The 22,304-nt window shown below is 42.7% G+C and overlaps 1 protein-coding gene across 3 annotated transcripts in view; it reads right to left on the bottom strand.

The window, feature by feature from the left end:
• The window catches only part of LOC136144034 (ATP-binding cassette sub-family C member 4), a 190,755-nt gene that overhangs the window by 107,501 nt on the left and 60,950 nt on the right, over window positions 1-22,304 (bottom strand). For all 3 annotated transcript variants that reach the window (XM_065901617.1, XM_065901615.1, XM_065901616.1), the window contains 6 exons: window positions 17,633-17,722; window positions 16,436-16,599; window positions 15,303-15,428; window positions 8,624-8,873; window positions 3,957-4,058; window positions 5-94 (listed from right to left, as the gene is read on the bottom strand). In XM_065901617.1, the coding sequence (XP_065757689.1) occupies window positions 5-94; window positions 3,957-4,058; window positions 8,624-8,873; window positions 15,303-15,428; window positions 16,436-16,599; window positions 17,633-17,722 (822 nt within the window). The remainder of the gene's footprint in view (window positions 1-4; window positions 95-3,956; window positions 4,059-8,623; window positions 8,874-15,302; window positions 15,429-16,435; window positions 16,600-17,632; window positions 17,723-22,304) is intronic.

The raw sequence follows: 22,304 nt of genomic DNA on the forward strand, positions 1-22,304 counted from the left end.
TTACCTTTCCTGCTCCCACAGGTCCGACCACAGCTAACAGTTCACAGGGTCTGACAGTAAAGGAAAGGCCTTGTAGGGTTGGGGTGTCTGATGCCTGCAAATATAAGTAAAGAAAACTTTGCTCATCTCAATAAAATAACACAAAGAACTCTGAAAAGTGGAGAAAATAAGATATCATTGATATGCTAATATAACCCATATTTTCTTCCTTTCTGTTTTAAGATAGTGAGCCTTGGGGGCCTTTTATCCCAAAATATCTTTGAAACAGCTTTAGTTTGCCTTTAGGAAGGCTCCTTCTTTTTACCAGATTTCCATACAAACACTGTTCCAGACGCTCACTGGATTTAAGGAGTGAAATGACAAGTCACATGTTCAATATGTACCTGCATTCTGCACACTAACTTACTACAATAACATACTTAATTGAATATCCAGTATGGGAGGTTTTTAAATCAATTGTGAATTTTCATTATAGCCCTTGGTTATGTCAACTTTAGTACTGTCCACAAGGTGGCAGAATACGTACACATCATGCCTGTTCCTCTACTAATAATTTGATATCTCCTCTCACCTCTGTATTTTCACTTGGTAAAGAATGAGTCTTACTAATGCTCAGCAAGCAGCAGAGCACTTTATATGATATAGCTGCTCTTGGTAAATAAAGTCGCATAAATGGTAGTCAAGGCTCCAATTTAACCAGAGCTGTAGTTTCACACCAAAAACAAAACAAAACCAAAAAAGGGGGAGGGAATTAAGTGTAACATCATGGGTCAGTAATAATGTCTCAATTTTATCTCTCTTACATGCTAAACAGAGAACAAAGCACCTCTACTATAAAACCAAAACAAACCAGGGAGTTATGTGTGATGGTAAACAATCCAACACAAAAGGGAATAACAAAGTATTCATCATGCATCATCCAATCACAGGTCATGTTCGGGAACAAATTTAAGGGTGTATATATGTGTCATTACATATACTGTATCCTTAACTGCTGATTTTTCTAAAAGTAGTTAAATGTGATTACATAAAATGCCCAAAGACTAATAAAAGATAATGTTCTAAATGAAAAATTTCTCTGGAAAAAACTGAACTGATGATATAGTCACTTACTAAAAAAAATAATTATTTATAATCATCAAAATAACTAGTCCTAGATTTTAAAAGAGACATCTTTTCACTCCTTTCTCTTTAACTGACCCCTGGATTCCGTAATTATTTTTCACTCAGAAATATTTCATTACTTTCCTCTCACAACGGTTCACGCTTCCGTGGATAAAGTACACAAGCATAGCTTCCTCTTGCAACCCTTCAGTCGGTCAGGGCAAAGTTTACGGACTTCCTCTCTGTTCGGGCCTGAGGCTTTTCATGATTAAAATACTAGCCCCAGGTTTCACAGGAATTACAAACAGGCTAGATTTTAATTCATAAGAAACATTTTTAAAGCATCCTCCAATTCTTCATTCTTCTCTAACATTTAGGGTTTCTATTTTACTACTTTTCACTCAGCTAAGACTAAAAATAGTGAGCCACCTACAAACATCAGCTTCCTGTCACCAGCCCTCAGTCTGTCAGGGCCAGACACTCAATTTCCGCCCTGTTCAGGCTTCAGGATCGGGCACTGCTCCGCTGTCTCTGCCCAGAAGGGGGCAGCACTGCACTGCTCACTGCTGCCGGGTCCCCTCCCATCTTGGTTATCCAGGCTCAGTAGACGCTGGCTCAGAAGCATCATGAGCTGAGCCCCACTCTAGTTCATGAATGAGACCCGGATCCTGAGATATTCCCCCACCTGCCCTGCTGGTTATGGAGGGGAGCAGGTTACAAAGCTCAGGTCTTCCTCCAGCCTCCCCGCCCAGCAGGGGCTTCATTCAGACTTAGCTTCTTTCTAAATCTCCAATGTCAGTGTCCCTCCCCCCTCCCAAGGGCTCTCTCACCTATGACCTAACCTGACAGCCCCTAATTACTCATGACCCCAGCAAGGGACACATTCCTTCCATAGGCAAGGTCAGAAAGCTGTGATGTACTATAATGCAAATTGCACAGAAGTATCAGAACATGAGTAACTTCTTTGGACTAAGAGCAAAAGAGTTCATTTTAAAATGCTGCATAGTTTGGAACAAGATAAATTTGGTAATGTTAGCATTTACATAGTAGCCCTTATAATGGAATTTTAATGCTGTACTCCATAAATGCTACAACTGTATTATGATGAGAAATACAAAAATAGGAGGGAAAATCTATAACATTAAGCTAGGAGCAACTATCAGGTTGGAAAAGTTATCTTGTTTGAATTTTCATGTGCAAAAGCTGTAGGGGTATATTATTATTTGGAAATATACGACCGTTTTGTAGGTGCAGAGGCAGGTACCGAATCTGAAACAGTGGCACAAAATGTAGTGTCACACACTCAAGTGGCACAATATGTAGTGTCACAGGCAGGAAAAAACACAAGTCTACAGGGTCTAGACACTTGCACTGCGGTCCCCAGTGGCACCAGCAGAGAGGCTCTTCCACTGTCTGCATAAGTAATTCCCTGCATGGAACTCCCTTCTCCTGGGCCATGTGTTGTTCTATCTACCCTACTATCCTATGCCACACCCTGATTAATTCCCTGATAGCTCAGTTGGTAAAGAATCTGCCTGCAATGCAAGAGACTCCGGTTCCTTTCCTGGGTCAGGAAGAAGAGGTTGAGAAGGGATAGGCTACCCACTGCAGCATTCTTGGCCCTCCCTTGTGGCTCAGCCTGCAATGCGGGAGCATTGCGATCAATCCCTGGGTTGGGAAGATCCCACGAAGAAGGGAACGGCTACCCACTCCAGTGTTCCGGCCTAGAGAATTCCATGGATTGTAGAGTCCATGGGGTCGCAAAGAGTCAGACACGACTGAGTGACTTTCACTTTCACTTCCACACCAGTGCAGGGGAGGATGTGCACAGAGAACCATGGAACCACGGAGGTGGAAACTTTCAGTCACTGGTAAAGGGGGAGGCACTGCGTGTACAGTTTTGAGTGGTCCTTGTTGTTTTTTCTGCTTGCTTTTTGTGAAAGTGAAAGTCACTCAGTCCTGTCTGACTCTTTGCAACCCCTTGAACTATACAAATTCTCCAGGGAATCTTCCCAACCCAGGGACTGAACCCAGGTCTCCAACACTGCAGACTCTTGACCAGCTGAGCCACAAGGAACCAAGTGCTAGAAAATCTTCAGTTCTCCCTGTCAGCTTCCACACACTGCACCCCTTCAACTGGCAATCACCGGTGCTCACTATGCCCACCTGCTGTCTCCTCCTGGCCCCTGGCTGCCAACAAACTAGCCGGAACCATGCAGAAGCTTAGCATGGGGGGCACCCACCCTAACTCACAGCAAAATATCTAACTCAGCAGTGAAGAATCTGCCTGCAATGCAGGAGACAAGTGTTCAAACCCTGAGTCAGGAAGATCCCCTGGAGTAGGAAATGGCAAACCACTACAGTAATCTTGTCTAGGAAATCCCATGGACAAGAGGCTGGAGGGCTATAGTCCATGTGGTTGCAAAGAGTCAGACAGGGCAGAGCACGCAAGCGTGGTCTTGCTAGGCTGCAATAATGGTCTGACAACATCAAGGCCAAAAATGTACACTGATTCCCAAAAACCTGCTGTCTTTAGTGACTGGTTGTATATTTGTTGGTTAACCCGTAACACAACTGAGGCATTTTCTCTCCAATGCTGCAAATTCTACCATTACAAACATATGTACTTTAAGTTCCAAATGGTTTAATAGGTCTCTTGAGAGCCACATGTCAAATGTCTTTGGCTGATTTTACACTGAATCTCTATCACATGCAAACCTTACTCCTCACTGAGAATTTTTGATAACATACTTTCAGTAAATGAATAAATCACATTTATGCCATATATAAAACCTCAATATTCTCCAAGAAACCTTTCAGCAGTCAAGATCTTGTAATAGAAAGTTTGCTACCTTATCCCAAAAAGCAGTGAAATCTTGCACATTCACAATCATTTTACCATCTGATGGTAGTTGAGAGTGGAACTGTGTTATCTCATCAAGCAACAGGAAGTTCTACAGAAGAAGGAAACACATAGATTACATTATTTAAACTACAGGAACAAAGAATAAATGAAAAGAATTGCTTCCTTAGAATCTTCAATAAAAAAATTTATGCAGCCTACATACTGCTATGCCAACTGTACGTAATGTGTAGTTTACACTAGAACAAACCAGATACCACATACAATATTATATACTATTGTAATAACATACAATGAAGTATATGTATATATACACACACCATATATACATTCATTATTATAATAACATGCAATAAAGTATATTATATATACATACATACATGGAACTTGTTCTGGGGAGAACTGTAAATCCCACTCAAAAAATATCATAAGGTCCTAACCCCAAACATGACTTTATTTGGAAATAGGGTTATTGCAGATGTAATCAATTAAGGTGAGCTCACAGTGGATAGGGTGGGCACTGGACACAATAAGATTGGTGTCCTTATAAGAACAGAGACACAGAGACAGAAAAGAACTATGTGATTATGGAGACAGAGGCTGGAGTGATGGCAGTTACAAGTCAAGGAGTTCCAAGGTTTGCCTGCAAATTCCTAAGCTAACAGAGGAGAGGAAGTGAGTTACCCTTGTAGGATTCAGGGGGATCCTGACTCTGCTGACACCTTGATTCCAGACTTTTAGGCTCCAAGGCTATGAAACAACATAATTCTGTGGTTTTAAGCCACCAAGTTTGGGGTACTTTTTATGGCAGCTCCAAGAAATCCATTCAGAGACTTAAAAGGACTCTTGCATGAGAGAAAAACAAAATATCCTTGTAAACAACTTGGGTAATTGTAAGCAACTTGTAAGCAGGACGGGTAATTCTAGGACCGAGAGAGGCAAACCGAATCTCCACCAACACAGGTGGCAACAGACACAACACGTGAGGACGTCTGAGAAACAGAACAACACATGAGCAGGAACCCTCTGCTAAACATCATGAACAGCCTTCAAGTCCCTGACATCCTCATCTATTGTGCCACAAAGCTACGAATGTGTTTGCACCTTCAACTTCAAAAGAACTGGTAAAAACAAAACCCTGCTTCTGTGCAAGAAAATGAAGAGATCCCTGCATCTCTCCAGAGACCAGCTGGTGGGAGTCACAATCCACTTGTTCCCTCCTCCTCTCATCCAGGCTCACCGAGAACCTGGACACGGGGCACGGATACTCCTGCCGACCCCGAGCCTGTATCCAGCAGGAGGAAGGATGGACGGATGGCGGTCTGAGCACTCCTCTGCAAACTCTCAACCACCGCAGCCTCAGTTCTCTCTCCACAACACGTCTCCCATCGTCAGCCATGTACCAGCTCTCGCCTATTCTGCCAATTCTCTGTTCCTCTTGAAACAACATAATTTCAGCATCTCACTCGCTGTAATTACTTCAAATACTGATTTATCTTTTTTCTTTTTTGCTGGTTCTTTCCCCAGCCCTCTCCACCACCACTGACCCTACCTCAACTCCACTCCCTCTTGATCTCTTTACAGCACGACTGAACATGTCCACCACATTTAAACACCCACAATGTCCCACCAGCACCTGAGTTCACAGTCCCCAAGTGGCCGCTGCCTAGACACCCTGAGTACTAATCTCATCCATCCCTCCGGTCCATCTCAACTGCTAATCCTCCTGGGAACCAGCTCAGAACCCTGGAGGCTGCCACCATCCTCCCCACCTTTGAAACCCCAGGGGGACAGTAAGTCATATAGAGAGGAGACACTATGTCATTCATGCACTTACACTGTCCAACTTCAACTAAGACTGAGCCCTGCACAAAATCAGCCCATCAGAGGCATTAGCTAAAGGAAGAGACTGTACCATGCAGTGGTTGCATGGATTTGACTGTTCACTGACTGCATGGCTACAGCCTTACACAGTCTGAGTTCACACAGCAACAAGCAAAAGGTTGTATGTATATATTATCCAACTTGTCTAGACAGAAAATAAAATTTTAGCTTAAGCGTGTTACCAAAAAACTCAATATCCAGTGTGTATATAGTCAACTAGAAATTCCTCACTTTCAAAAAAAACTGATTTAAAAAAGGAAAAATTATGCCTTAAATGAAGAATTAAATTTATTGAGCATTTGTCCACAAATAATAGGTCTGAGTGGGGAAAGACAGTATAATCTTCTAGAGGTTAAATGAGATTCCAACACATGACTGGCTTGTAAAGGAACCAAAAGTGCTGGCTGCATTTTTTCCCCCAGGGCTCAGGCTGATGAAAAAGCTGGAATTAAGTGGCCATTAGGTCCATGAAGTGCAGACCCAGAACAGGTCAGGCAGAAAAGTATCAACGTCAGAACTGCAGCCAAAAAGACTTACTTCCCAGTGGCTGTAAAGGGAAAACCTACATAGCTTTCTGAACAATATTAACCTCAGAGACATATTTCACTGGATATAAAAGACACTGAAGACTTTTGGTGCTTCTAAGACAAGATATTTATAATCCTATTGCAGTAGCACAATGCCAAAATCTTCAGTCCACTTTTATTACTAAGAGAAAAATAAAGAGACCATTGCACTCTCTCCAAGGTGGGCAGGGGTGGTGGGTTTCCTTCCTAGGGATCCCAGACATGACCTGAGTGGAAATCCTGGGTAATGATCACCCAGTCTATGGAGTCCCACCCTGCAATGGGGCAGCAGGACTCAATACCACACCTTGTTCTAAACTCTACATGCCCGCCATGCCTACAGCCCACCTGTGATCAAACCTTGCCCAGTTCTGACCACTCAGGTCAGTAAACTCAGCTGACCTTTTCTTCCACTCCTGCTAATTGGGCCTGAACACATCCAAGGGAGAGACAAGGAAGAGATAAAAACAAGTTCTTGTTCTTCTCCTTGCAGGTGACTTGCCAGCCCTAAAACTCAAAGCAGCCTGGGACTTTAAACACTCCCAGGAAGTCAGCATCACTCTACCTGACATGATGCTGGGCAGTGCAGGGCTGGCCGTGCATATACATGGAAGCCCCAGATCAGGGTAAACAAAAGTGCTGGGAGAGCGTCACGGGGCTGGTGCAGGATCAGGAGCATTTGCTTAAATCAAAGACAGAGGAGAAGGTGACCCAGGGGGCCCAAAGGAGTGAGCCACGACATGCCAGAAGGTACAAGCAAGGTATAGGAACAGTGGTTTAAAAAAAAAAGAAAGAAAATCAGGCTTTGGGCAGAATCCTAGTCCTGTCATTTGAAAGCTGCGGGAGGATGGGTGAGCTATTTCACCTGTTACATAGGAACCTGTTTCGCTATCTGTAAAGTAGGGACATTAATGCTACTCCATTCAATTGCTGTCAAAACGAAGTTAGATGATGTGTACAAAGTTTAAGAGATCCTGGACCACACAGGGAGCCCTGCAGCAGTGATAACGAAACCACAGGAACACAACACACATGTGAAGCTTCCCTCTGGACAGGTCACCGTGTCACTGAGAACATTACTATGGTCCAAATTCATTCCTAAGTGTTCTGCTTCAAGATGTGAAAGCAGAAAGAAATTTTATTGAACTGTATGGACCATTCCTTAACAGTGTTGCTAGCAGCCCCATCAGAAAGATAAACTCAGGGGACCAGAACTGACCTCATGTGACTGATCTGTTTTAGGTGCAAAAGTTTTTTTATACTACAGAAACTTCGTAAAATATCTCAGCTTTTATGGCAAGACCAAAAAATAAAGTCAAAACCACAGCCAAAGCTAATTTCACTAGAGGTCTATTATTGGCCAACCATCACTGTGGAGACATGCGAACAAAACAAATCAGATGTTTTATAAAGTCCAAACACTTAAGTTGATGCCCAGGCCGCCTCACAGAGCCAATTCATCCTCATTTTTGACTGATTCATAAAAACATAAATCCTTAACTGTCTACAGGGTCTTATCTTGGTGACGGAAATTATTCATCTCTGGCAATTTATGGACACTTTTTAAATAGAGAGCGGGACAGATTGTGGGTATGCTGAAATCATTAGATTGAAAGGAAGAGGGCAGCTAGAGAGGATTAAGCATTAACAGAAAAAGGGCAGAGACAAAGAGGCAAATCAAAAGGGGAAGCTCAGAAATCAAGTGAAACATCTATGGAGGAAAGAATCTATTTTAGATACAAAGAACTAAGTGAATCTGAGGCCACCATTACCGCCTAAGGAGCAGGGACCTCTCGGCAAGTTCCTCCCCTCCCAGCCCAGAGAGGAATCCTATTCACACCAGGACTGAGCACAGTCACTACCTAGTCATTCGAGGGAGCACAGGAGATGCAGTCCTCCTTTTGCAGCTCCTCCTTTCAAACAACTTAATCATCCTGCAGTCATCAAGAGCCTGTACCCCGCGACTCATACTACCGGCCGGCCATAAGTGAGCCGAGATCATATGACATTTACAATGCAGTCTGTATCAGAAGACAGGGCAGTACTGAGACATTTCGGAATGACTGCCAGCCTTGGCACTAAGAAAAGTAAACCTCAGCTAACTGAAACACATTGACACCAAATAAAAAGAGGCCAAAAAAAAAAAAAAAAAAAAAAAAAGACACAAAATCCACCCACAACATAATAAAGTTAAGTGTTGGAAAACCTTGATCCTTCGGATGCTGACGAACGCCTCTGACGCCTTCTCGACGGCCGAAGGGAAGAAGAGGGTGACTGTCAACCGCACAGCCCCGTACAGCGACACCGCCACAAACACACGGCTGGCTGTGATCACGTTGCCAAGGAGCACGTAGGTGGTGAAGGTGACGAAAACGATGATTTTGCTCGCAACAAAAAATGATGCCAAATTCATCCCTCTGAGGTAGGAACTTCTCAGAATCTTGGAAATTTCTTTCCTGGAAAAAAAAGTGTAGGAAATAGGTTTTAAAAGAAGCATCGACATCCAAGATATGAATTCAGCGCCCCATGTGAGTGGCCCCTTTCTAGGGAATGGACACAAATTAAGATAATCCATCCCTCACGTCCTGGAGACACTGCATTCCAGGAAGCATTTAACAAGAGGCTTCCTGTGTGCTGTTTTGGATCTGTCAGGAGCCCTCTGGCCCGTATAGATTCCTGAATATTCAGGAATTAAGAGGAGAGGCACGCCTTTTCCGGACTGAGGAATCCAGGCATTTCTCATTACAGTGGTAAGTACCCTCTTCCTTTTTATGAGCCAAAGGGTAAAAGGTGATAATTTGCAACTCTCTCTTTGATAGGGATCATCTTCTGTTTTGAAAGTCTGGAATTTTAATCTTTGTCTTTGCTGAGAATAACCACCTGGTGAGACAGTATATATGCGCACGCCATGATGATTAAAACACCTTTGCTCCATCAGAGCTTTGGTCCCCTTGTCTCTTTCAGTCTTTCTCTCTCTATTTCAGGCTAATTCCTTGGAGCACAGAGGCCCGCTGAGCTCACTTTCTTACCCAGGCTTCTAAGACCCTCTCGAGAAGGCGCACTGCGCCTTCACCCACTGGAGAGGGCGCCTGGTGCCTTCGTGCAGAGCGCGAGCCCTAAGAACAGGGCTCTCTTGGCTTTCTGCGTAAACCAGGGGATGTCAGCCTCTTTCTCTCTCTTATTCTCGGAACCACTAGGTTCCAGTCCATTAAAGGACCAACAAGTGGCGCCCGGATACAGGGACTCTGGTACACGTGGCTTTGGACGGAGTGACCCCAAGGGCCTATTGAGGCCGGCAAGTACTAAGACACGGGTTGAATCAGCTGGAAAGCCCCCTCACTTTTCTACTTTACTTCAGCACTTGTTTAAAGTTCAGGGATTTTCAGTTTCACACCAGAGAATAGAGGCTTGCCTTCACACAGTGGTTGAGTGTAACCCTTGGTTCCCTAAGATTTCTGGCCCCTATGGGCTCTCATTGAAACTGTGCTTGTGCAATTTCAAGGTAATTCTAGCCCTCCCGATATTCGGCAACAGGCAGAAGACTTATTACATGAATATAAATTAGACTATGATACCTTACAAAAGGCCCAATTAGAACAACAAAAGATACTTCAAGATTTTCCTACTAACCCTGCCCCGGCTGCTCCAAGGGCTCCTCCCCTGCCAGAGGGCACACATCCCAATGTCTCTCCCTCAATAAAACCTAATGATTTTGACAAAGACTCCCCTAAGACACCTTTTAACATTAAAATTGACAACACCTTTCTGAATAAAAATAATCTAATAATAAATAAGTCTCTGAAGCTGAAGGTTTCTCTGCCTTTCCAGTTTTTTTTTTTCATTTATTTTTATTAGTTGGACGCTAATTACTTTACAATATTGTAGTGGTTTTAGTCATACATTGACATGAATCAGCCGCTTTTCCAGTTTTAAGAAATGTTGACGCTCAGGGGCAAATAACACCTCAATATGAAGGTATTAACCTTTTTCACATACAAGTGAAAAAGGGCCATAACTTTGTATGGGCCACATTTGCCTTTTACTAGAGAGATTCTAAATGCTGTCTTCTATTGGAAACTTTATTCCCTATGATTGGGGAATTTTAACTGCTCTCCTTAAAACAGGAGAGTATCTTCAATGGACAATGTGGTTTCAAGATATAGCCAGAGATCATGCTAACAGAAATGCTAGAGCAAAACCAAATTACTTTTGAAATGTTAACTGGCACCAGACAATTTGACGCTATAAAAGCTCAAATACGATGCCCTCCTTTGTTGCATGATCAATTAAAAACAGTGGTCCTTGAAGCTTGGGATCGAATTACTCCTCAAGGGGAGCCTATAGGTAGCTACACTAAAATATTACAGGGACCTAATGAAAAGTATGCCGATTTCTTAGCTAGATTAGAAACTGCCATTTCTCGTACAGTAATTGGAGAAGAAGCTAAAAGGCAACTAGAAAAATTACTTGCTTATGAAAATGCAAATCAGGAATGTCACAGGGCTATAGCCCCAATTTGTGATTACAGAGACTATTTTTGATTATTTGAAGGCTTGTCGCAAAATAGAATCAAAAACTCAAAAGATGCAAATGCTAGCTGAAACAATGGCTGCTTCCTTAAAAAGAGGAAAATAATAGATGCTATACATGTAGAGATAAGTACCATTTAAAAAGAGGTTGCCCTAAGAAAACTTTAAAAAACCTCCAAAAATCTTCCCTTACTGCCGTAGAAAAATGCATTGGGCTACAGAGTATAAATCTAAATTTGATATTAAAAAAAAAACCTATTCCAGGAAACTCCAAGCAAGAGACCTCCCAGGTCCCTTTCAACAAAAACCAGGGACAAATTCCATCTTTTCCCTCAAACCCTCAACATCCAGCAGTGCTGCCCTGGATTATACCAGCCCCTAAACTCCTTTACCCTCAAAGCAGTCCTCCCTAGAATACCTACTAGACTTTTTGTGGCCCTGCCCCCACAAACCTTCAGTCTTTTATTGACTGATGTAGTTTGACTTAACAGACAAAAAAGACAGGGGTATCCAAATGGAAAAAATAGGCTGCAAGTGTCAGACATTTTTATTTCTCTTAAGCAGCAGAAAAAAACAAACTAGCGATATATATATATATTTTTTTCTTCTCTATACAAATTTAAAAAGAGGTTTCTCTTAAAATATTATGTTGCCATAATGACACCTGGCTTCACTTGTACTTAACTTTTCTCAAACCCTGAGTTACCCAATGCATTTTTCTTAGGAAAATGTTTGTCTTAAGCTATGTTAATGTGCTATACATTTACCCCAGACTCTGTCTTCAAGTTGGTTCTGCCTAACATTCAAAACAGACTTGACAAACCGATATGTTTCACTCACGCAAATGTTCTCTTAAGCTATGTTAATAAAACTGTATTTGCTTGGAAACCTGCCTTTACACTAAATTTCATTCTGCTCAACAAAATAAATTATATGCTCTTATTCAAGTTATTTGCCTATATCCTCACCCCATTAATACAGTCTCTGACTCTAAATATTCAGATTTTGTATTGAAAGATATAAAAACCTCCACCATAAACTCCTAGTTCTATTAAGACACTGGCCCTGCTTATATTTCTAGATACTTTAAACAATTTTTACAATCTTTTTCTATTAAACATATTACAGGTATTCCTTATAATCCACAGACAGGAGACATAGTCGAACGAACACATCACACACTAAAGTTACAAATAAAAAAATTAAAGAAGGGGGAATACACAGATACACTACTGTCTTCCTTATTTAAATCAGACTTTACTAGATTCCAACATAAGATATTTTCTAAACCCATAACTATTATTAATACAGCTTTATTTGTTTTACATTTTTTAAACCTACCACAGGGAAATATTTTAACAAGAGAAGAAAGACTTCGAGGAATTGAAGGACACTTCTCTTCCTCTGCCCATTTGGGACCAAGACGGGTTCAATAAACAATAGAAATTTGAGAAATTAATCTTACGGGAAAAGGGGTATGCTTATATTTCCCCAGGTGGATCCAATAAACTTTTTCCTGGGAAAATTCGACCCAAGCGGCACCCCCCACACATTCAAAATGGAAACAACAGAATCCCGGGGAGGAAGAAGTTCCAATACAGACCAAGGCTGCTCTAAAGATCTCCAGAAAGCTCCACCCTCAGCGAACCCTGTGATCTCCCCACTTAGGGACAAATAAAAACCCTCACTAATCAAGTTAAGAATCTGATTTCTCAACAGGGAATGCCTCAGAGTGCTGAAACCTTATCCCTATGCCTGCGACCGCCCCCCCCCCCAAGCCAGATTAGCTAATTTAATTACCAAACTCCCCCTTTATTTCAGGTCATAAAATGGACACAGGGTAACAACCAATGACTCCACCCACATGCCCCCTCCCTGGAACCCTCACACCCTGGGGAGGAGGGAAAACTAAGTAACATTTCTTTAGGTTATGAAGTCCTTCCTTTGTGTATGGGCCCAGCAAAACTATGCATAAACATCAGCCTACAAACTTGGGCTTTAGTCCTGCCTCCAAAGGAGAACTTTAGGACATTACTGCCCTTTTTCTGTCTGTGAACCACGTTTACTACTGAAACTTTAGGGAAAGAGTTAGGGAAAGAACAAAAAACATCATGTAAAAGGTGACTAACACAACCATTACTAATATTACCATGACAAAGGACTTCTTGGCTGACATCCTCCTCCTCAAATCATCCTCAATAAACAAACTGGGTCTGAACTAGAGACATATAAAACATATGGAAACTTGCTGCCAGCACCAAAGAACTTGGGATTTGGACCGGAGATTTCACAGAGACCAGTCGTGGTCATAGTAACTATTTCTTTCGCTATAATCAGTCGTATCATACAGGCCTATGTCCCACTTCCTTTTGTTATAGCCATAAGAAATTTACAACTTGATCTGTAACTTGTATTAATTGCCAATTCTGTGATACTCCTGTTTAATTCAATCATAGTACCTACTATTGCGAACAAATCAAATGTCATTTACGTGATAATGACCCTCTGAATGTACAATTACTGCAAAAGAAAATCTTTGAAACTTTTTCTAAAGGTCTGCCCACTTCCACTAACTTGGAAACTTTAGCTGAACAAATTATCCGCGCTAGACCCACAAGCATGGATTCAAAGTATTACCCTCAGCATCTAAAACTAACTTTGGTGATTGTCTTGATAATTGTATTTGTTGTTTATCGTTGCCTTTCTAGGGTTGGTTAATACTAACAAAACACATTTGGTCAAGACCTTATTTTTTTTAATATAATAAAATAGGCGGAATTGTCAGGAAGCATTTAACAAGAGGCTTCCTGTGTGCTGTTTTGGATCAGTCAGGAACCCTCTGGCCCTTATAGATTCCTGAATATTCAGGAATTAAGAGGAGAGGAACGCCTTTCCCGGGGCTGAGGAATCCAGGCATTTCTCATTACAGTGATAATTAACCTCTTCCTTTTTATGAGCCAAATGGTAAAAGATGATCGTTTGCAACTCTCTCTCTTTGATAGGGATCATCTTCTGTTTTGTAAGTCTGGAATTTTAATCTTTGTCTTTGCTGAGAATAACCACCTGGTAAGACAGTGTATATGCCCACGCCATGTTGATTAAAACACCTTTGCTCCATCAGAGCTTTGGTCCCCGTTTTCTGTCTGTCTCTCTGTCTGTCTTTCTCTCTCTCCCCCTATTTCTGGCTAATTCCTTGGAGTGCGGAGGCCCGCTGAGCTCACTTTCTTGCCCGGGCTTCTAAGACCCTCTCGAGAAGGCGCACTGTGCCTTCACCCACTTGAGAGGGCGCCTGGTGCCTACGTGCAGAGCGCGAGCCCTAAGAACAGGGCTCTACTGGCTTTCCGCGTAAACCAGGGGATATCAGCCTCTTTCTCTCTCTTACTCTCGGAACCACTAGGTTCCAGTCCATTAAAGGACCAACACATACCCGGGGCGCTGCCCCGAGACAAGGACCACACACTTCACCACCACTTCACCCTTCCAACCAAATGGAGTCTTGATGTCACACTCTTAATTCTGGGTCAATCAGACAAGGTTTGAACTTTCATTCAACCAGCATTCATAACAAGTCCTGGGCTGAGTTCTTCACTGATGACTGTTCCCACCAGGAGCTCATGAAATTGGAGGAAAGAGAACAAGCAACCCCAAAACTGAGAGATAACAGACAGGAGCAGTGAGCACAGAAACAAAGAGCAGAGGCGTGTTAACTCGGAGCAGCGGGGTCAGGGCAGGTCACAGGGATGAGGAACCTGAGAAGATGAGCTGGAGTCAGTCAGGGCTGGTGGAGAAGAAGGAAGATGGGAGTGTATTCCCAGCAGAGGGAGGGGCCCCACAAAGGTACAACGTGAGAGGTGACAGGGAGCAGTCAGGGAATTCTAAGAACCCTGGGCTTGAGTACAAACACTCATCAGATATGTAAATGAAAATTCTGTAAACATAAATAAAGCAAAGCATAAAAAATATTTTTATGGCTCTGTTTGGAATAATACTGATTCATAAAGTCTGGCCTGATACATGTACACTCAACCTCTATAATCTTCCCATCTATGCTATATAAGTTATAGTTTCAATTTAAATATCATTTTAAATGCTAACATCCTAAATCATTGCTCATTTGGGATGTACGGTATAAGAAATACTTGTTATTTAATTTCTATCTAAGTAAGAAGCATATGTATTTATTCCTTTATTCAAATGATGTCTTTCCTATTCTACTTAACCTTCCTGCAACATGTATAAAGGGTAAACTAAAGAGTATTTAAGTTCACTTTAATCTGAAAACTTGGGAAGACTTCTACTAAACCACTCAGTAAATATGAAAGAAACCAGAAAATACATGTGTGTACAAAAACTTACCTTCTCAAATTGGTGATAAGGTCTGCAAAAGACTTTTCCCAAGCATACATTTTTATTATTCTGATGCCAGTTATAACTTCATTCATGGTCCTGATCCTGGTGTCTGTGAAGGCTGCGGTCTTACTCCTAAGGGGACAAATGTGAGAGAGGAGCCTTAGTGATCACAGCAAGAATTTCCTTACCGACAGCAGCAGGGGCACAGCCAAGCACCAGGGATCAAATGATTCCCTGCAGCTATCCTAAGCTGACAACACAGGCAGATCCTGCTCAAAGTACAAAGGGAGGAAGGCTTCAATTACGGAGTCAACCATTCAGCCCACTTCAAGAAGTAACCTGGAGAACTTACAGTACTGGCTAAGGAAGACCTGAAATGAGTTAGATACAAACCACCTGCCCAAGGAAGTCGTGGTTGGGTAGAAAAGTCAGAAAGACACCCAAATCTAATAGGAAGACAGTGTCAGTGATGTAATAAAATAGGAGTAAAGTGCTGGGGAGCAGAAAAGATGGGGTTGTTAATGGCACTGGGAAAGGAGAGCAAGAAAAGCTTCAGAGACCTGGTAGCACTGGAACAGGGCCTCGAAGGATAAGGAACAGCTTTTCACAGCAAAGGTAGGAAATGAAATTCCAAGTAGAGAAAAACACAACATGAAAAAGTATACACACACACACAAAAAAATTAAATGTGCTTCAAATAGCACAAGATCTCCATCACCTGACAACCTAGACAATGATCCACCTCCAACCTTCTGGGACCTGTTTCAGCTCTAATTCATCACCAGTCTCTTTTGTTATCACAAAGGCTGCTGGGACTGTGGTACTTTACAAAGTCATATTTAAGATTGATCTCACTCTTTGGGTGCTTATAACATTGTATTAAAAACAAGATACAAACATATACACACCTGAAAATGGCTCTAACAGAAGCATAACAAAAACATATGCATCTGGAACTGGGCCTCTAAAGTTAATACTATTTAATAAAGCTTAAATAACATCATTTAAGCTACATTCTGCTTAAGAACACTCTACTTATTCATGTTTGGTGCCTGGAGGAGCCATCAAATGACTTCAAGCAAATGGTAGATGTTAACCAGTTGCATATTAACAATTTTTTAAACCAGTCTCTCTCTTACCGGAGTGAGGAAAACAACTTCCCGATGCAGCTTTGCAAAGGCAGAAGAATAATGAGAACTGCTATCCCAGCAAGACATGATATTCCTATTTCCATCCAGAGCAGGGCGGTCACTACGATAGCCTGCAGTGGCCCTGCCCACAGAAAGTGCAAGAATATCGTTACCTTAAAAGAAAAAGACAAAGCCTTCTTAGGACTATACAAAAACAAAACCTATAAGGACACAATTTAAAACAACCTCCTGTCAAAGAACAGATGGGGACCTAAACAGAAATGATCACAGTGGGTTTTAAACCTGCTAAAGCAGAAATCTAAGCATCAGCCTGAGATGATACTTTCCAGGGCAGCACAAGGTCAGCTGCAGGAATATGTCAAGGGAGAAGTTGACTGGTGGCCCCGGGAAGATTTCCATTTTGCCTACCCCAGAGGTGAGCTTAGGGTTTCCCCAAACTCTGTCTACTTCAGAATTCAGTCCTTGTGTCCCCTCCAGCTGCCCAGCACCCTAAAGTCTAATTCCCCCACACTCTCCAGTAATTATTTATTTACCTCCCTACCAGGTTGTGGCTTTTCCAGGGCAAAAACTAAATCTTATTCATCCCTGAAACTGAGTAGGGGCCTCTGTTCATGTTTGATGAATGAATAACTATTTGACTAGAAGCTATAATGCCCTGGGTAATGTGATCTATTCATAAAGTGCAAAAACATTGTAATGGGACAGTGGAAAGTAGGTTGCTTCTGGCTAGGGACCACCCAGTTGGCATTACTCCTCACAGGCTCCCTATACAGCAGGCACTGAACAGGGCACAGGGGAAAAGAACAACCCCTGCCCACCAGGCCTTCATCACCTCGAGGAGGAGGAAGACAGCTCAGGCAGCAAACTGACACCGTGTGCCAAGAAGGGCCACGCCAGAAGGACCCGTACCCGAGGGGGACGCTAACCAAGCTGCGCAAGAACTCTGCTGCCTGTCTGTTACTGAAGCATGTTGTACATGTCAGAAAAACAAAGTTCTCATCTACAGGGCAACACACATGATCACATCTAAGTTGAACAGAGGAAATGAGTTGGACAAAGAGAACCCTTGTCTTATGTCCTCAACAGAACCCTGGCTAACACCAAACCCTAGAACCTGGCATCCCAATAAGCTGAACGCAGTGAGAAGGATGGAAAACGGAAGAGGATCCCTCGGGGGCAGCTCACCTGATCAAACTTGTTCACATCGTTGGACAGCAGATTGACTATCTGGCCTGTGGTGGTCTTCCCCATGGCCGAGTTACTCAAGCGAAGGGCCTGAAATGAAAAAAAGCAGAGTTGGATTCCTGTGGTGATACCAAGTCACTCTTGGAACGTAACACAACAGAGCTTGTTTTGATGTGGTCTTGAGCCATGTCAGGTTGAGGAGTATGACCCCTGACAGCAGGGCTCTAGGGACCCATGTTGTCCTTCAACCCCTCAGTGTGGTGACAGCCATGTCCACAAAGACAGCAGACAGAAACAAAACCTCAAACTCTTTTTTTGCTTTTGTTTTTGGATAACTTTAGACATGGGCAAAATATAAATGGATATATTAATACTTACTTTACATACTTACTTTTTAAAGGCAATTTTACATACAAATAAATGGTAATTTTCCATGCAGAAAACACATATTTTGAAGAAGTAGATATTTGATCCCTAATTTTAACAACTAAAAGAAGGCAGAACCGCACACCAACTCTGACTTTAAACTGATCATCAAAGGGAAAAAGAAAACAAATAAATCTAATTGGAATTGATGGACCAAAAGGCTGGTTTTGGAACACAAGTTAACATGAAGCAATTATAACACTGCAGCCAACATAGAAATCAAGAATCGGTCACATGAGAATCACTCAGATGCTACACAGGATAAAAAAAAAAAAACAGAACATGATGCAACAGTAGTATTACTAATGAGGAAGACATGACTTACAAGCAAATCTGCCCAGATTTATGCTTCCAACCATGAAAGAATAATGAGTACTCGCCCTCCATTGTAAAACTATGAAGTTGCATAAAATATACGAAGCACTTGTTTTCAGGCGGTGAAAGACCAGCAGTGCAGGACTGCGACCCCCGGGAAGAAGTGTGCCCTGTGACTGGCCTGTTTTCTACCTGGGGGTATATTGTGCCCAAGCAGAGTTAAAGTGTCACTGGACTGACGAGGAAGAAATGGATGTCGTAAGTAGAAGATATGGCTGGAGTCTGGGCAGGAACAGCAGAGGATAAGCCCAGAACATCTTGTGGAGATTCCCGAAGGGACCTGGCCAGAACCTCACTGTATATGAACAGATGCAGACGCCTCGGGCCTCGGTGAGGTCACCCAGCGCCAGGAGACTGCAGACTCTCCCCAATGACAGGAAAGAGGTCTTCCTGATGAACACCTCAGACACTCACTTCAGCTGTCAGGAAGGACATGACTAGAGTAAGAACCATGTACTTGGACTAAGTTCAAAATGGAAATAACTGCCCCACACAGACTAACACAACCAATCTAAGAGGAATTCCATTTCGGAACAAAACTCAATATCATCTAATTCAAGGCTTGTTTTTCAGTCACTCTGTTGTGCCCGACTCTGTGACCCTGTGGACTGTAGTCCACCAGGCTCCTCTGTCCATGGGATTTTCCAGGCCCACCAAATAAAACATAATTCTCAACTTCGAGGGACTGTTTTTTCTTTGGGCCACACACTGCTCCCCATTAATTACAGAAAATTAATCTTCAGTTCTAATAAAGTGTGTGTTCAGTCGCGTCAGTCAGGTCCGACTCTTTGCAAGCCTATGAACTGTAGCCCACCAGGCTCCCCTTTCCAAGGAATTCTCCAGGCAAGAAAACTGGAGTGGGTTGCCATTCCCTCCTTCCAGGGGTCTTTCCGACCCAGGGATCAAACCCATGTCCTATAGGAAGGACATGCCTCTAAGTAAAAACAGTGCACATCTACTTTAGAGAAAACAACATACAAATTAATGCTATTATTTAATGGGATATTATCAATATTTGGTTAAATTTGTTTTCCTTGTGGAAGTAAAACAGTTCTACCATGAAAACAATAAAAGGCAAACTAACGATCAAATTTGAACCTAAATTAGTAAGTTGATTAACACATTATTAACATTTAAACAAATCAAGAAAATCTAAATATTGATTAACAATTATAAAAGCCTACCAATTTTTTTAAGGGACAAAGAACATATGTTGCAGGAAGGGGGACCCCTTCCAGGGCCTGAAACTGGGCTCTTGTCTAACACTCAGAAATGAATTGTCTGAGGAGACACATGTGCTGACAAAGCAAGAGATTTTATTGGGAAAGGGAACTGGGGTGGAGAGCAGTAGGGTAAGGGAACCCAGGAGAACAGTTCTGCCGCGTGACTCGCAGTCTTGGGTTTTATGGTGATGGGATTCGTTTCCGGGTGGTCTTTGGCCAATCATTCTAATTCAGAGCCTTTCCTGGTGGCGCACGCATCGCTCAGCCAAGATGGATGCTAGCGAGAGGGATTCCGGGAAGTGGACAGACACAGAGTCTCCTTTTGACTTTTCCCGAACTCTTCCGGTTGGTGGTGGCTTATTAGTTCCATATTCCCTATCAGGATCTCCTGTCATAAAACAACTCATGCAAATGGTTACTATGGTGCCTGGCCAGGGTGGGCGGTTTCAATCAGTGTGCTTCCCCTAACAATTCCATTGAAGCAGGGATTCATTTATGGGGAGGTGGAGGGTAGGGAGTAGAGAAATTACATATGGGACAATTAAGAGACTCTATAATCTAGGCCAAAACGTAAATTTCGTTCAACTTTTTAAAAAATACAGTGCAAGAAATATTAGTCATTCCATTTGAAAAATAAACAATGTCTCCTTTCTCAACTGTTTTGAATCAGATGTGAAACTCCATAACCCATGTATGGACACACAAATATCACCATCAAAGGAGCAGAGGAGAAAAGAATGTTCTTTGCACATGAATTGAGATTTCCAGACTAGTGAGAAGTATTAACCCTTTAAGAATCCAATGTTCATTTTAACAGCATCTCCCCCCAAACCCTGCTGCAGTCAGCCTTTAAAACCAAAGACGAGAACTCAATTCACCATCTTAATGCTGCACTCTCATCTCCAGCAAGACTTATATCCAGTGCCAATGACCCTCAGTGCACAGAAGCGCTTCTGTCCCATGGAGTGCTCCAAATGGCCATGCCTTTTGGGTTTTTCATACATTATAACTCTATCTCCCCCCCCCCCCCCCTGCCGCCCGCCGCCATCAGGTTATCTCTTCAACTGACTAGCTCACCATTACCTACTGCTATTTCTAAACTGGGTTCTGGCATTGTAATATAAGTGAATCAGGGTAGCAGACCCTGAATAAGAACCTAAAGGACTCAGAATAGAAAACAGACTCAGTCACTTGTTTTGCATTTGGCTTATTTCCTGGTTCATGGCCCTGCCCCCCAGAATTCAGCATATCAGATAATGGGAATTGTTCCAACAGGCAACTAGGCTGGGAGTATGTTTAGCTCACCTGAAATAGAACACTGCTGTATTTTTCCCAGAGTGTTACCCAGAGTTGCTTAGTAATGCTGTCATATCTGCTTTCAAGATTGCATAATCTAAAGCCATTCATTTCTGCTTTTGAGGGGAGGATGCAGAAACTGCCTAATATCTTCCACCAGCATGAACATAATGGGGACTATTAAACTAATGAGATTGCCATAAAACTAATCACATTGCCGCTATGGTTGTGCAGAGAAAAAAAACTGACTTCAGGAAATAAAAAACAAAGTCAATACAAGATCAACCACCTGCTGTTCTCTCATCTGACAACTCCACCGCCTTTTTCTTGTTGCTGGCCTGATTTTCCATGGCTGGCACGCAAGCCAGCACAACTACTCAGCTCTCTGCAAGCTTTGAAGGATGTGGCAGTTAGCTCCTGCAAGTACCATTAGCCTTCGTCTAAATCCACAGCACCTACTGAAGGCACCAGAATGCCAATGTATAGAGATGACAAGTGAACCTCTGAGCATGAGAACCAACATGTGGACTCCAAGCACTGCTGGCTTTCCTGGTGGCTGAAGGAGTAAAGAATCCGCCTGCAATGCAGGAAACACAGGTTCCATCCCGGAGCTGGGAAGATCCCCTGGTAGAAGGAAATGGCAATCCATTCCAGCATTCTTGCCTGGAAAATCCCATGGACAGAGGAGCCTGGTGGAGTCAGACATAACTGGGCAACTAACATTTTACTTTAAGTACCACCAGTGGGTGGAAGCCCCTGATATCCACTGTGAGATCAGGCTAAGGATGTGAACCCCTCAGGGGGAATTTCTGCGTATTCTCAGACTTCATCCTCTCCAAGGGCTTTTGAGTCTCTGAGATGATCCCTTGGGAACTCCCCTGCCCCCGGCCTGGGATCAGGGAACTTTTGCAGCAATGGGGAAAGCTCACACCTGGACACACCCCTCCTAGAGCTACAAAATACAAAGAAACTATATGGGGCTAAAAATAACTGTGCACATATGCAGGTGGGGCAAATTCTGGACCAAAAGATACAAAAAAGACAAAAAGAACCAACTGCCATTTCTGAAGAGCTGGGACCTAAACCAAATGTGTGACAAAAACAGAGTGCTCCCCGCCTGACCCCAACCTCCTGCACTCAATACCACAAAAGGACAGACAAACCACCTAAACTACGCCTCCAGCCTGATCCCTAACCCACCACAACCCTCACTTCATATAAGGAATGAGCTTGTCCTCAATTTGGAGAGAACAAGAGAATCTGTTTACTTGTTTTCCCTCCTGCAACCAGTGCAGAAGCCCCAATACATACAACCTTCCCTGAATGTCTCGTGTGGCCTCTAGGAAATTTCT

This window comes from Muntiacus reevesi, chromosome 11, assembly GCF_963930625.1.
Source record: "Muntiacus reevesi chromosome 11, mMunRee1.1, whole genome shotgun sequence".
In the NCBI taxonomy this organism is placed as follows: domain Eukaryota; kingdom Metazoa; phylum Chordata; class Mammalia; order Artiodactyla; family Cervidae; genus Muntiacus; species Muntiacus reevesi.